The sequence below is a fragment of the Boleophthalmus pectinirostris genome, unplaced genomic scaffold, assembly GCF_026225935.1.
Source record: "Boleophthalmus pectinirostris isolate CB_2022bp ecotype Guang Dong unplaced genomic scaffold, ASM2622593v1 HiC_scaffold_20, whole genome shotgun sequence".
Classification (NCBI taxonomy): Eukaryota; Metazoa; Chordata; class Actinopteri; order Gobiiformes; family Gobiidae; genus Boleophthalmus; species Boleophthalmus pectinirostris.
The window spans coordinates 619,169-634,142 of record NW_026571153.1 but is presented as its reverse complement, the minus strand read 5'-3'; the positions used below and the strand labels follow the sequence as shown (position 1 = coordinate 634,142).

Sequence of the window (14,974 nt, the reverse complement as noted above, 5' to 3'; positions counted from 1 at the left end):
GGGTGTGTGACTCTGGTGTGTGTGACTCTGTGTGACTCTGGTGTGTGACTCTGGTGTGTGACTCTGGTGTGTGTGACTCTGGTGTGTGTGACTCTGGTGTGTGTGACTCTGGTGTGTGACTCTGGTGTGTGACTCTGTGTGTGACTCTGGTGTGTGACTCGGGTGTGTGACTCGTGTGTGTGTGTGACTCGGGTGTGTGTGACTCTGTGTGTGACTCTGGTGTGTGTGACTCGGTGTGTGGGTGTGTGACTCTGGTGTGTGACTCTGTGACTCTGGTGTGTGACTCTGGGTGTGTGTGACTCTGGTGTGTGACTCAGGTGTGTGACTCGTGTGTGTGACTCGTGTGACTCTGGTGTGTGTGACTCTGGTGTGTGACTCTGGTGTGTGACTCGGGTGTGTGACTCTGTGTGTGACTCGGGTGTGTGACTGTGTGTGTACTCTGGTGTGTGACTCTGGTGTGTGACTCTGTGTGTGACTTCTGGTGTGTGACTCTGGTGTGTGTGACTCTGGTGTGTGACTCGGGTGTGTGACTCTGGTGTGTGACTCAGGTGTGTGACTCTGTGTGTAACTCCAGTGTGTGTGACTGGGTCTGTGTGTGCAGGTGCTGTTGGGCCGGGCCAGGGCTCACTCTATGATTGGGTCGTTCAGTGTGGCTGTGCGGGCCCCCGGGGGCCCCTCCCTGCAGAGACTGTTGGACTGGAAAGACAGAAGAGAATGGGACCCTGAACCCCGAGACTCTCCAGACGACACCGGACCCCGAGAGTCTCCAGACGACACCGGACCCCGAGAGTCTCCAGACGACACCGGACCCCGAGAGTCTCCAGACGACACCGGACCCCGAGAGTCTCCAGACGACACCGGACCCCGAGAGTCTCCAGACGACACCGGACCCGAGAGTCTCCAGACGACACCGGACCCGAGAGTCTCCGACACCGGACCCCGAGACTCTCAGACGACACCGGACCCGAGACTCTACAGACGACACGGACCCCGAGAGTCTCCAGACGACACGGACCCGAGAGTCTCCAGACGACACCGACCCCGAGAGTCTCCAGACGACGAGACGACCCGAGAGTCTCCAGACGACACCGGACCCCGAGAGTCTACAGACGACACCGGACCCCGAGAGTCTACAGACGACACCGGACCCCGAGACTCTACAGACGACAACACAGCAAGAAAATAACACCACAGAGTTTACAGCCGCACTCCCCCTAGTGGCTGAAACATGTCACCACATTGAGTCTACGGACAAATGTTAAAATGTTTTAATATTTTACAGACGTCAATAAAACAACAGGATTTTATGAAACAAATATGAATCCTAATCTGAACCAGGACTAAACTAAGACTAAACCAGGTCTCAGGTCTAAACCAGGTCTACTAAACCAGGACTAAACCAGGACTAAACCAGGACTAAACCAGGACTAAACCAGGACTAAATAAAACCAGGACTCTAAACCAGGACTAAACCAGGACTAAACCAGGTCAAAACCAGGACTAAACCAGGTAAACCAGGACTAAACCAGGTCTAAACCAGGTCTAAACCAGGACTAAAACTACTAAACCATCTAAACCAGGACTAAACCAGGACTAAAACACCAGGACTAAACCAGGACTAAACCAGGACTAAACCAGGACTAACCAGGTCAAAACCAGGACTAAACCAGGTCTAAACCAGGACTAAACCAGGTCTAAACCAGGACTAAACTAACCTAACCAGGACTAAACCAGGACTAAACCAGGTCAAAACCCAGGACTAAACCAGGACTAAACCAGGACTAAACCAGGACTAAACCAGGACTAAACCAGGACTACCACATTTTTTGTCTAATCTAACCAACTGTAAACAGGAGCATAATTTTTCATTTGTTTTGCCAAAATTCAGAAATTCGTGTTTACAAATGACCATAAAGCAAAATAAATAAATAAATAAAAATCAGCATCAAAAGTTCCTCATGATCTTTTTTTTCACTATTTTATTCATACCACTTTTAAAAACCTGGTCACTCCACATTTAAAGCTTTTTTCTTTTTTTTTTTTTGGTTTTATTTTCCTGTTTCTTTTACCGTAACGTCGCGCGTCGTGCTGCGCGTCTCCTCTGCGCATTACGGCCTCCCCCCTCCCCTCCGCGTTGCCCACGTGTCCGGAAATGCGCGCTCCCGTGTTGTGTTTTGGACGAGCGCCTCCACACCTCCACCTGCCCACGCACCGAGCCCCCCCACCCCCGACCCGCCGGGCGCACGGACACGGGAGGCCGGGCGCGCACAGGCGGCAGGGCCCGGGCCGCGGAGCGTCGAACCATGGGCCTCGTCGCCACCGTCCGGAAGGAGTGGTTCATCATCGGGATCGTGCTCGTCATCTTATCCGCCAAAGTGCATCCCAGCTTCGGCGTCAAAGGAGGTGAGAGCCCGCGGGGGGTGGGTGGGTGTCCTCCCGGTGTCCCGCTCCCGACAGGACAACGTGGACTTATTTATTTACGTGAGAAAATACGACACTTTGAACCGTTTCCAAACATCGAACTGTGACTTTCCTTTTTGACACTTGTTGACATCAGTTTAGCGTGACACAAACTAACCTCCTTCTTTACGTAACGGGATGACCAGACGTCCCACTTTGTCCCCGTTTGTCCCGGTTTGTCCCGGTTTTGAGCCTGTGTCCCCTGTCCCAGCAGATTCATCCAAAACCAGCGATTTGTCCCAGTTTTGTTCAAAAAAATGTCCCAAGTGTTTCTATTTTTGACCAGTCTGACCCTGCCAACAGTAAAGAGAGACGCAAACTGTCATTTATTTCAGTAAAATACAAAACATCTGCTTAAAAACGACCAAAACACAAAGAAAATGTGACTCGAGTGCGTAAAAATTCTCCTTCTTTACGCACGCGTTTCGCACTTTTATTATCACCAACCACAACAAACCAGGGACGTCCCAATGTTTATTTTGAAACTCTGGTCACTCTACCGTACGAACCAAGTCTAAAATACGTCTATGAATGAAAATACGTGAATGAATGACCCCAGCATTTGTAGTTTTTAGTGGTAAAACGTTTGAATTACAAGTTCTTTGCCAAAACAGTGCGTCCTCTGTGCGTAAAACCGCGCTGCGTAATTGGGCATAAGGACACGTTGCACTGGAAAAATAACGCCCACATCCTTGAGCGCGTCTTAAAGTCTGTTTGTTTATGTGAAATAGTTAAACCTGCGTGTTGTGTTGACATCAGGGCGGCGGGTCTGCGCTGACAAAAGACTCGTTCCGGTTTTATGAGTCTTAATGCGCAGCTTTTACGCGTTTACCGTCCTTTATCTTATCTCAGAGATTAGACTCGCGTGTCTGACGCTACTGGTTTTACAACCTTCAAGTGCAGTGCATAAAATGTGAAAATGTTGTCAGTCGAACCCAGTGGACGCTTTAGGAAATACTTTTACTCAAAAGGCCCGAATTACGACGGAGTTTAAGGGTCAGATAAAAAATGTAAAAAGATGCTGGTGTTTCGAGAATAAAGTCGTAACATTTCGACATTAAAGTCGTAATATTAGGAGAATAAAGTTATAATATTATGAGAATAAAGTTATAATATTAGGAGAATAAAGTCGTAATAAAATCAAAGTCAAAGTGAAAAATGCGGCAGAAGAAAAACCTTGTTTTTCAATATAAAACTGAAAATAAGAAAACGAACAACAATTTTCTTCATTATTTGCCTGACTAAACCAGGACTAAACCAGGACTAAACCAGGACTAAACCAGGACTAAACCAGGATTAAACCAGGACTAAACCAGGATTAAACCAGGACTAAACCAGGACTGAACCAGGTCTAAACCAGGACTAAACCAGGACTAAACCAGGACTAAACCAGGACTAAACCAGGACTAAACCAGGACTAAAACAGGACTGAACCAGGACTGAACCAGGACTAAACCAGGACTGAACCAGGACTGAACCAGGACTGAACCAGGACTGAACCCAGGACTAAACCAGGACTGAACCAGGACTGAACCAGGACTGAACCAGGACTAAACCAGGACTAAACCAGGACTAAACCAGGACTAAACCAGGACTAAACCAGGACTGAACCAGGACTGAACCAGGACTGAACCAGGACTAAACGAGGTCTGGGACCAGACCGGGACTGAGACCAGGACTTAGACCGGGACCAAGAATGAGACCAGGGAACAGGAACAGGACTGGGACCGGGACCAGACCAGGACTGAAAACGGTTTAGTCCTGGTTTAGACCTGGTTTAGTCCTGGTTTAGTCCTGGTTTTAGACCTGGTTTAGTCCTGGATTTAGTCCTGGTTTAGACCTGGTTTAGAGTCCTGGTTTTAGACCTGGGTTTTAGTCCTGGTTTTAGTTTCCTGGTTTAGACCTGGTTTAGTCCTGGTTTAGACCTGGTTTACCTGGTTTAGTCCTGGTTTTAGACCTGGTTTAGACCTGGTTTAGACCTGGTTTTAGACCTGGTTTAGACCTGGTTTTAGAGTCCTGGTTTAGTTTAGACCTGGTTTACCTGGACCTGGTTTAGTCCTTGGTTTAGACCTGGTTAGTCCTGGTTTAGTCCTGGTTTAGTCCTGGTTTAGACCTGGTTTAGACCTGGTTTTTAGTCCTGGTTTAGAGTCCTGGTTTAGAGAGTCCTGGTTTAGAGTCCTGGGTGGTTTAGTCCTGGTTTAGTCCTGGTTTAGTCTGGTTTAGTCCTGGTTTTAGTCCTGGTTTAAGTCCTGGTTTTAGTCCTGGTTTAGACCTTTAGCTGGTTTAGACCTGGTTTTAGACCTGGTTTAGACCTGGTTTAGACCTGGTTTAGTCCTGGTTCAGTCCTGGTTCAGTCCTGGTTTAGTTTTCCTGGTTTACCTGGTTTTCCTGGTTTAGATCCTGGTTTAGTCCTGGTTTAGTCCTGGTTTAGTCCTGGTTAGTGTTTAGACCTAGGTTTAGACCTGGTTTAGTCCTGGTTTTAGACCTGGTTTAGATCCTGGTTTAGTCCTGGTTTAGTCCTGGTTTAGTCCTGGTTTCCTGGTCCTGGTTTAGTCCTGGTTTAGTCCTGGTTTAGAGTCCTGGGTTTTAGTCCTGGTTTTGGAGTCCTGGTTTAGTCCTGGTTTAGTCCTGGTTTAGTCCTGGTTCAGTCCTGGTTTAAGTCCTGGTTTTAGTCCTGGTTTAGTCCTAGGGTTTAGTCCTGGTTTAGTCCTGGTTTCAGTCCTGGTTCAGTCCTGGTTCAGTCCTGGTTTAGGGTCCTGGTTTAGTCCTTGTTCAGTCCTGGTTTAGTCCTGGTTTAGTCCTGGTTCAGTCCTTATTTATATTTAGTGGGCTTGAGGTGTGCAAAAATATTAAAATATCGATATATCGTATGGTTTAATGTGATGATACAGGATCGATATCGTGTTCTGCTGTATCGATATTTCACCAAGAGGATTTTTTGGTTTATTTTACTAAATTATTTAGTTCCAGTTCCAGTTTTGTTGTTTGTTCAGTGGAAGGAAACTCGTTTACGCGACACATTTGACATTTTCACTGTTTGAGGATTAAAGTGTTTGTGTTTCGTATGAACTTTGCACAAGAAGAAGTGGTTTAAAGCTGCGTTCGGACGGCGAGGTCACGGCGTCCAGGTCACACGCTCACAAAGTCTATGTGGACGTTCGTCTTTGGGCGTCGGCGCGGCTTGAGCGTTCAGGCGTCGACGCTCCGGACGCGCATCCAGGGCGTCGGCGTCAGAAGTCGAAAAATCAGAACTTTTGGCGTCTGATGCGTCGCGTCAACCAATCAGGGACGAGTATCCAGAGACGTAGTGACGTTATTCCCCAGAAGAAGAAGAAGAAAGAGAAAAACCAGGACAAGAAACACTACACCACGTCATAAATATAATAAATAAATATATTCACTCCACGACTGGACCAGGACTAAACCAGGACTGGACCAGGACTAAACCAGGACTGGACCAGGACTAAACCGGGACTAAACCGGGACTAAACCGGGACTAAACCGGGTCTAAACCGGGACTAAACCAGGACTAAACCAGGACTAAACCAGGACTGGACCAGGACTGGACCAGGACTTGGACCAGGACTGGACCAGGACTGGACCAGGGACTGGACCAGGACTAAACCGGGTCTAAACCGGGTCTAAACCGGGTCTAAAACCAGGACTAAACCAGGTCTAAACCAGGTCTAAACCAGGACTAAACCAGGACTAAACCAGGACTAAACCAGGTCTAAAACCAGGTCTAAACCAGGTCTAAACCAGGACTGGTCTAAACCAGGACTAAACCAGGACTAAACCAGGACTAAACCAGGACTAAACCAGGACTAAACCAGTGTGATTATCGGAGTCTAAATATCTTCACGCTGCAGTCGTCGAGTCGATCTTCTCCGCTGATGGTTTCATGTAATAAAAACACTAAAGTCTCTCTCAGTCTGGTCCATCGTTCTGGGAAATGTCACTTGTTTCCAGGACGACAGACGCTCTGGACGCCTTAAGTATTATTCTTCTGTCAGTCCATGGCGTCTGAACTCTAATGCAAAGGCTCCAATACGATACATACATCGATGCATAGGCCACGATACGATACATATCTCGATACAGTGAACTTTCGATTTGATGCGATATATTTCAAATCAATTCAGTATGGTTCAATCAAAAATAATCACAAAATCATGGCTTTGATACTAAAAGTCTTTGTTTGCACTTCTTGTGCAACGTCCATATGAAATGCACCAATTTTAATAGGGCTGAGTGTCATTAAGAAGTTGCCGATACGATACATATCTTGATACAGTGAGCTTTCAATTCGATACAATATATTTCAAAACGATTCAGTACGGTTCAAAAAATAATGGCTAAATTATGACTGTGATACTAAAAGTCTTTGTTAAACCTTTTCTTGTGCAAAGTTCAAATGAAACACAAACATTTTAATCCTCAAAACAGTGAAAATGTCAAATGTGTCGCGTAAACAAGTTTCCTTCCTCTGAACAAACAGAACTGTAACGCTGTGGCAAAATAATTTTGTAAAATGTACTAAAACGTATGCTTGGCGATATGTCGATACAGCAGCCGCTGAAATCGATACTGTATCATCACATTAAATGATACGATATATCGACATTTCAATATTTTTGCACACCCCTAATATTAACCCTTTGTTTCATATCAGTCCAAGTTTAAACAACGATCCAGAAATTATTACTAGTGTCGTGTTTATTACTCACTGAATAAAAAATACTGAAAAATATATTAGTTGTACAAGAATTATTTCAATATTTTTTCTTGGGCCTTCACTGAAAACCTTGAAGCGTCGGCCCTTCGAATGAGGTGTCCCTTATTTAGTTTTCGGGGAGTTGGCAACCCTAACGCAGCTTAACCAAGACTTTTAATATCACTGCCACGATTTAGGCATTATTTTTATTGAACCGTATTGAATAAATTTGAAAAGTATCGTATGGAATCGAAAGTGCCGAGCCCACGTGAGGCTTCTTGCTCCCCAGACGTCTGTCCATGGACCTGTAGTATGTGTATTAGAATAATTAAACCAAACAAACAAACCGTGACCATGTGCATCTGTGCGTTTGTGTGTGCATGTGTGTGTGTCTGCATGTGTGTGTCTGCATGTGTGTGTGTGTGTGTGTGTGTGTTTAGGAGCTGACCAGCGCCCTGCTCCACGTCCGGCTGCATCTGTTTGTCCAGAGCTTCACTTTAGTCTTCTTCCCCGTGTCTGTGTGGCTGCTGATCCGACTGCTCGCCCTCTCCAGCATCGACCAGTGGCTCCTCAGAGGGTACGACGTCCACGCTCATACTCGGCATCGTAATAGAGGCTTTGCACCGTCACGTGTCGCCCATGGCAACGGTACCTACGCCGCCATGACACTGACTTCAGCAGCGTCGGAGAAACACGGGCAGGTTTTGTTGTGTATGTGGTTGTTCTAGACCAGTGGTGCTCAATATGTCGATCTCGATCTACCAGTCGATCTCCGAGGTCGTGTGGGTAGATCGTCGTGTCTCGTCTCGGACTTGTGTTTGGACTCGGTCTTGTCTCTCACTCGAGGTCTGACACTCAACAAGTGTGATCATATTTCATTCCGGCCGCTGCTGTTGGTAATAAACTTGTAGCGGGTGCAGGAGCGTGTGGGGCGTCTCAGTGCAGCCTGTGCGCTCATTTGAAACCCGCGGAGACTCTACGGCGCATCACAAACACACACGCTCCCTATGCACGGCTCGTCTGCGACAGCGTGTGCCCTCGTGTACCAGCGTGCATCACAGGGCAGGTTCAACTTCCTAAACATCCTACCTGTCCACCTGCCTCACGTCAGCACGCCGCCCCTCGCCTTTTCACGCTCTCGCTCCTTCCTGCGTACAGCCAACACAAGCCCCTCCCACAGTGCGGCAAGACCAAACGTGAAGCAAAAACCAGTCTAAATGTGTGTTCCAGTGTCGGCACAAAGCAGGTCTACAGCATAGAGCGGATCTACAGAACAGACCTACTGCCACATTTGGCTGAAGTTTGTCTAACAAAAGTGACAAATGCATCTGTGTTTGTCACGATGTGCGTTTGGTTTGGTAAACGTGCAGAGGCTGGTAAATATCACTGCAAAACCACAAAAGAATGAAACTCCAGTTTGGAACTTTAAAAAACAGGTTTAAAAATCTTCCTTCACTTTTTTCACAGTTTTGTGTAAAGTGCCAGAGGAAGTTCTCTTAAAGAAGAGGTTCTCAAACTGTGGGGGAGGGTCCAAAAAAGGGGCACAGAGTGTTTCAGTGCAGTTTGTTTGACTTTGTATTAGGTCGATCATTTTGACTTGGTCATTTTGTAAGTAGCTCACATGATGAAAAAGTGTGAACACCTCTGTTCTAGACGCTCTGAAAGGGATAAAACGATTCTTTTCTTCACTGTTCCTCTGGAAATGACTCATCAGGATCAAACAAGGGAATTATCAAAAAAAAGACAGGAATTATGTCTAGAGAACATAAACCACGAAGAGATTTCCAATGGTTCCATCAAGACACACTCACGTCACTTTCATCAAGATATTTGTTATTTAAATTGTTTCATAGTTTATTTAATGAGAGAAGCACATTTACTGAACTAAAATGTAAAAAGAAAACATTTGCAGTGTGAGTGGCAGTAGAAACTGTATCTTCCAGCACATATAAACATGTCACTCGTCGTAGGACCCATGTTTTCTTTATTGTCTTGTTTATAACTTCTTCTCTTTTTGTGAGTGGATCTTTCTAACGTTGCTGAGGATCTTTTCATGGTCGATTCTTTGCGAGGTTCGGCTCACAGACTCTTCGACTCGTGCGTCGTGTTGATCACAGGAGCTCAATGTGGGTTTGTTGAATCGTAAACTAGTGTGGGTTTTCCTGGATAAATTAATGAAATTTTAGTTCAGTAAATGTGCTTCTCTCATTAAACAAACTATGAAACAATTTAAATAACAAACACCTTGATGAAAGTGACCTGAGTGTGTCTCGATGGTAACACTGGAAATCTCTTTTTGGTTTATGTTCTCTAGACATAATCCGCGTCTTTTTTTTTTTTTTTTTTTTTTTTTGATAATTCCCTTGTTTGATACTGATGAGTCATTTCCAGAGGAACAGTGAAGAATCAAATTGTTTTATCTCGTTCAGAGCGTCTAGAACAGGGGTGTCCAAACTTTTTTCATCAAGGGCCACATATCTAAACAGAGAGAAAGCAGAGGGTCGACTGAGGGCCGTAGACTTGGTGTTCAGTACAGGGAATAATTGAAATGTTTAACACGTTAGAATGAACCATCAGTCTTTATTCATGCTAAGATCCTTAAAACCAAACACACAATATTAAATATCAGCTTTATCAAGGTAGATTTTCAAAAAACTTGCAGTAAAAAAAATATATATATATTGATGCAAGGTAATTTGGGCCAATTTACCTGGAAGCCTGAGGGCCAACAAAAATTTGTCTGAGGGCCGCATTTGGCCCCCGGGCCATAGTTTGGACATGCCTGATCTAGAACAACCAAATACACAACAAAACCTGCCCATGTTTCTCCGATGCTGCTGAAGTCAATGACATATCGTGCCTGGTGTCATGGCGGTGTAGGTTCTGTTGCCATGGGCGACACGTGACGGTGCAAAGCCTCTCTACTGCCAATAACGCTGATACTAACGATGCTCATGCTAATATGACTAGACTTGGACAAACTTTATCGATCCACAAGGAAATGATTTGGACACAGGAGTCACACGTCACAATATAATATCATAACAAAGAGTAAAAAAATATAAATGGTGATAATAAATTCTAAAGTAAGTAGCAAATAAATCAATAAATAAGCAAGAGACATGTCAAATACAAGCATCATGAATTTCAGACTTCTGGTCATCGCACAATTCATACTGAGAAGGATCCTCTGAAAAAGTGATGATCAAACCTCCATGTTTGTTTTCCCAGTGGGACGTGTCTATTGTCAAAGTCGATCTTTTCAAGTCTTTTGAACCATTTCACTTTTGTTTCTGGTTCTGATATTGTCATATTTTAGTTTTGGGATTCGGACGTCGTAATTGTTGTGGTTGTTGGATCCAAACAGCGGAAAACGACTCAAGAAATTAGTTTGTGAACTTCATAAATGCAAAAGTGAATCAGATGTGTGTGACTCAAACCTCCGTTCAAACTGTTTCTCTTCCCAACGGAATTGAAAAATAGTGAAAGGTGAAGGTGATGGGCAGGATTGATCCACAGGATCATTTCTTTTATTTAGTGGTTTTAAATCTCTTTTATTATCAATATAAACATTTATTTTCTGACTTTTAACCGTCCTGTCTGCTGTTTGTCTAAACTCACACACTTGGAGCAGTACTACTACTACTACTACTACTACTACTACTACTACTACTACTAATACTACTACTACTACTACTACTACTACTACTACTACTACTACTACTACTACTACTACTACTACTACTACTACTACTACTACTACTACTACTACTAATGATATTACTAATGATTTTACTGCTGCAGCTACTACTACTGTCACTGCTGCTTCTACGTCCACCAGTTTAACTCCAACGGCTCAGACTTCTCCACAACACGAGGCTCTGTACACACAAGTGTGTGTGTGTGTGTGTTTGTGTGCATGTATGTGTGTACTGTGTGTGTGTACAGTGTGTGTGTACAGAGTGTGTGTCTCTGTGTGTGTGTGTTTCTGTGTGTGTGTCAGAGTGTGTGTGTGTACAGAGTGTGTTTGTGTGTGTGTGTGTACAGAGTGTGTGTGTGTGTGTGTACAGTGTGTGTGTGTGTGTGTGTGTGTGTGTGTACAGTGTGTGTGTGTGTACAGTGTGTGTGTGTGTGTGTGTGTTGTGTGTGTGTGTGTGTGTGTGTGTGTGTGTACAGTGTGTGTGTGTGTGTGTGTGTGTGTGTGTGTAGTGTGTGTGTGTGTGTGTGTGTGTGTGTGTGTGTGTGTGTGTGTGTGTGTGTGTGTGTGTGTGTGTGTGTGTGTGTGCAGTGTGTGTGTGTGTGTGTGCAGTGTGTGTGTGTGTGTGTGTGTGTGTGTAGTGTGTGTGTGTGTGTGTGTGTGTGTGTGTGTGTGTGTGTGTGTGTGTGTGTGTGTACAGTGTGTGTGTGTGTACAGTGTGTGTGTGTGTGTGTGTGTGTTTGTGTGTGTACGTGTGTGTGTGTGTGTGTGTAGTGTGTGTGTGTGTGTGTGTGTGTGTGTGTGTAGTGTGTGTGTACTGAGTGTGTGTTTGTGTGTGTACAGTGTGTGTGTGTGTACAGTGTGTGTGTGTGTGTGTGTGTGTGTGTGTGTGTAGTGTGTGTGTGTGTGTGTGTGTGTGTGTGTGTGTGTGTGTGTGTGTGTGTGTGTGTGTACAGTGTGTGTGTGTGTGTGTGTGTGTGTGTGTGTGTGTGTGTGTGTGTGTGTGTGTGTGTGTGTACAGTGTGTGTGTGTGTGTGTGTGTGTGTGTGTGTGTGTGTGTGTGTGTGTGTGTGTGTGTGTGTGTGTGTGTGTGTGTGTGTGTACAGTGTGTGTGTGTGTGTGTGTGTGTGTGTGTGTGTGTGTGTGTGTGTGTGTGTGTGTGTGTACAGTGTGTGTGTGTGTACAGTGTGTGTGTGTGTGTGTGTGTGTGTGTGTGTGTGTGTGTACAGAGTGTGTGTGTACAGTGTGTGTGTACAGTGTGTGTGTGTGTGTGTGTGTCTTGGAGAGGCCTGAGCCGTTGGAATTCTCACATTTGGTGAAAAGTCAAAGCCGAGTTGTGCGTCGTCCTCAAAAGTCTCTTTGTGAACTCGACCTGCACGAACCGTAAATAAAACCTGATCCCCAAATAAATAAATCAAATCTACCAAACAAAATAAAATATCTAAAATATCTAAAATATCTCTTCTGTTTCCACGTCTCAGAAGAGTCGATAAAACAAACTCATTCACACGTCAATTAAAAACCAAAAACCAAACCAGCGAGAGGAACTGAAGGTCCAACAAGACACAAACGTGACACAAACGTGACTCCTGTGAGCTTCAACTCATCTTCTAATGTCCCCTCCAAAAAAAATAAAAAAATAAATAAAAAAAGTGTAAAAATGTAATTCCAACAGATTAAAATAAGAGTTTAATTGTTGGTGTAAAATTGTGTTCAGATCTTTTTTTTTTTTTTTCTTGTGGATCAGTAAAGTTTCAGTGTAAAATATCTGCAGTACTGGGACTCACCACCAGAGGCAGCGCTCACTCTGTCACAAACACCTCATCCTCTCCTCCTCCTCTTCTTCTCTCTCTCTTTATCTTTCTCTTCTTTTTTATTCTGTACCTCCAACCTCTCCCTCTTTCTCTCTCTCTTTTCTCCCTCTTTTCCTCTCTCCTTCCCCGTCTCCTTTTTTCACTCCCTTTCCTTCCCTCCTTCCCTCTCTCCTCTCTTCCCCCTCCCACTCATCCCTCTCTCTCCCTCCTTTTCTCCCCCATCTCCTCTTCTCACTCCCTTTCCTCCCTCTCTCTCTCTCTCTCTCTCTCCTCCCCCATCTGCTTTTCTCGCTCCTCCCATTCCTCTCTCTCCTCCTCTCTCTCTCTCTCACCTCTCCTCCTCCTCTCTCTCTCCTCCTCTCCTCTCCTCCTCCTCCTCCTCCTCTCTCCTCCTCTCTCCTCCTCCTCTCCTCCCTCCTCTCCTCTCTCTCCTCTCCTCTCCCTCCTCTCTCTCCTCTCTCTCTCTCCTCCTCTCTCCTCCTCTCTCTCCTCCTCTTTTCTCTCTCTCCTCCTCTCCTCCTCCTCTCTCTCCTCCTCCTCCTCTCTCCTCTCTCCTCTCCTCCTCTTCTCACTCCCTCCTCTCCTCCTCCTCTCTCTCCCTCCCTCTCTTCTCCTCTCCTCCTCCTCCTCTCCTCTCCTCCTCCTTCTCTCTCCTCTTCTCCTCTCTCTCCTCTCTCTCTCTCTCTCCTCCTCCTTTTCTCCTCTTGTCTCTCTCCTCTCTCTCCTCTCTCTCTCTCCTCTCTCTCTCTCTCTCTCTCCTCTCATCTCTCTCTCTCTCTCCTCCTCTCTCTCTCTCTCTCTCTCTCCTCTCTCTCCTCTCTCCTCTCTCCTCCTCTCTCTCTCTCTCTCTCTCTCTCTCCTCCTCTCTCTCCTCTCTCTCTCTCCTCCTCTCTCCTCCTCTCTCTCTCCTCCTCTCTCTCTCTCTCTCTCTCTCTCCTCTCTCTCTCTCCTCTCTCTCCTCTCTCTCCTCTCTCCTCTCTCTCTCTCTCTCTCCTCTCTCTCCTCTCTCTCTCTCCTCTCTCTCTCTCTCTCCTCTCTCTCTCTCTCTCTCTCTCTCTCTCTCTCTCTCTCTCTCTCTCTCTCTCTCTCTCTCTCTCTCTTCTCTCCTCTCTCTCTCTCTCTCTCTCTCCTCTCTCTCTCTCTCTCTCTCTCTCTCTCTCTCTCTCTCTCTCTCTCTCTCTCTCTCTCTCTCTCTCTCTTCTTCTTCTTCTTCTGTCAGTTTACAGACGGTCAGCTGTATGCCTCCTCCGGTCTCGTCCGCTGTGATTCTGACCAAAGCCGTCGGTGGAAACGAGGTGAAGTTTTTTTTTTTTCTCTCTCACGTGTTTAAATCTGAAATCTGAAATCTGGCCTCGGACTCTTGACGTTTGCGTGTGTTTCCAGGCCGCCGCCATCTTTAACTCTGCGTTCGGGAGTTTCCTGGTGAGTAAAGAGACACTGTGGAACTTTTCTGCTCGTCGGCGTTCGTCCGGCTTCGTGTTTTAAACGTGTTTCTCTTTTCAGGGCATCATCGTCACGCCGCTGCTGCTCCTGCTGTTTGTGAGTGTGAGGGGGCGGGGCCTGAGGGAGGAGGGGGCGGGGCCTGGTGGAGGATGGGCGGAGTCTGGTGGTATAAATAACCGTGTGATTGGTCTGAAGCTGTGTTCAGACCCTGGTGTCGATAATGTGCTGGACTCCTCTCCTTAAAGCCTTTGTGTGTGAGTCCAAATGCCCCTGAGCGTCCAGGCGTCCAGGGTGTCCAGGGCGTCCAGAGCGTCCAGAGCGTCCAGGGTGTTCAGGGTGTCAAGGTGTTCAGAACGTCCAGAGCTTTAAGGTTGTCCAGGTTGTCCAGGTTGTTCAGGTTGTTCAGGTTGTTCAGGTTGTTCAGGTTGTTCAGAGCGTCCAGAGCGTCTCTGCGGTCGGCGAGTGCCGCGTTTTCCCCGTGGAGAGTGACTTTAGTGCATTTATCACATAATCCATCAGTGGAGACGGGCGGCGGCGGCGGCGTGTTTATATTTCTTCTCTAATGACACGCCGTAGAGCTTCTTGTTCTGGTGTTTGTGACTTTGGGTCTTTCTCCTTCTTCTGGATCATGACGTTAAATCAGACTTGATCCTGTGGCCAGAGGCTTCGTACAGACTCTGACTCCAGACTCTGACGGTTGTGTCTGGGAGTCACTTGTTTTTCACTTGTTTTTCACTTGTTTTATTTCTGATGTCCGAGCTTCACGTCGACCGTCCTCGTGAGAAGGTGTTTTGTTCTTTTTACATATGACCTCATGGCTCGTCATCGTCCGTGTGTTTTGTGTTC

At 46.0% G+C, this 14,974-nt stretch overlaps 1 protein-coding gene across 1 annotated transcript in view; it reads left to right on the top strand.

Annotated features, from left to right (window-relative positions):
* Nucleotides 1-2,168: 2,168 nt before the first annotated feature.
* Nucleotides 2,169-14,974, top strand: part of slc10a7 (solute carrier family 10 member 7) — a 22,200-nt gene continuing 9,394 nt past the window's right edge. The window contains exons 1-7 of the mRNA XM_055156779.1: nt 2,169-2,524; nt 5,541-5,772; nt 6,903-6,906; nt 7,613-7,751; nt 13,905-13,980; nt 14,069-14,107; nt 14,189-14,224. Coding sequence (XP_055012754.1) covers nt 2,304-2,524; nt 5,541-5,772; nt 6,903-6,906; nt 7,613-7,751; nt 13,905-13,980; nt 14,069-14,107; nt 14,189-14,224 — 747 coding nt within the window. The 5' untranslated portion in view covers nt 2,169-2,303. The remainder of the gene's footprint in view (nt 2,525-5,540; nt 5,773-6,902; nt 6,907-7,612; nt 7,752-13,904; nt 13,981-14,068; nt 14,108-14,188; nt 14,225-14,974) is intronic.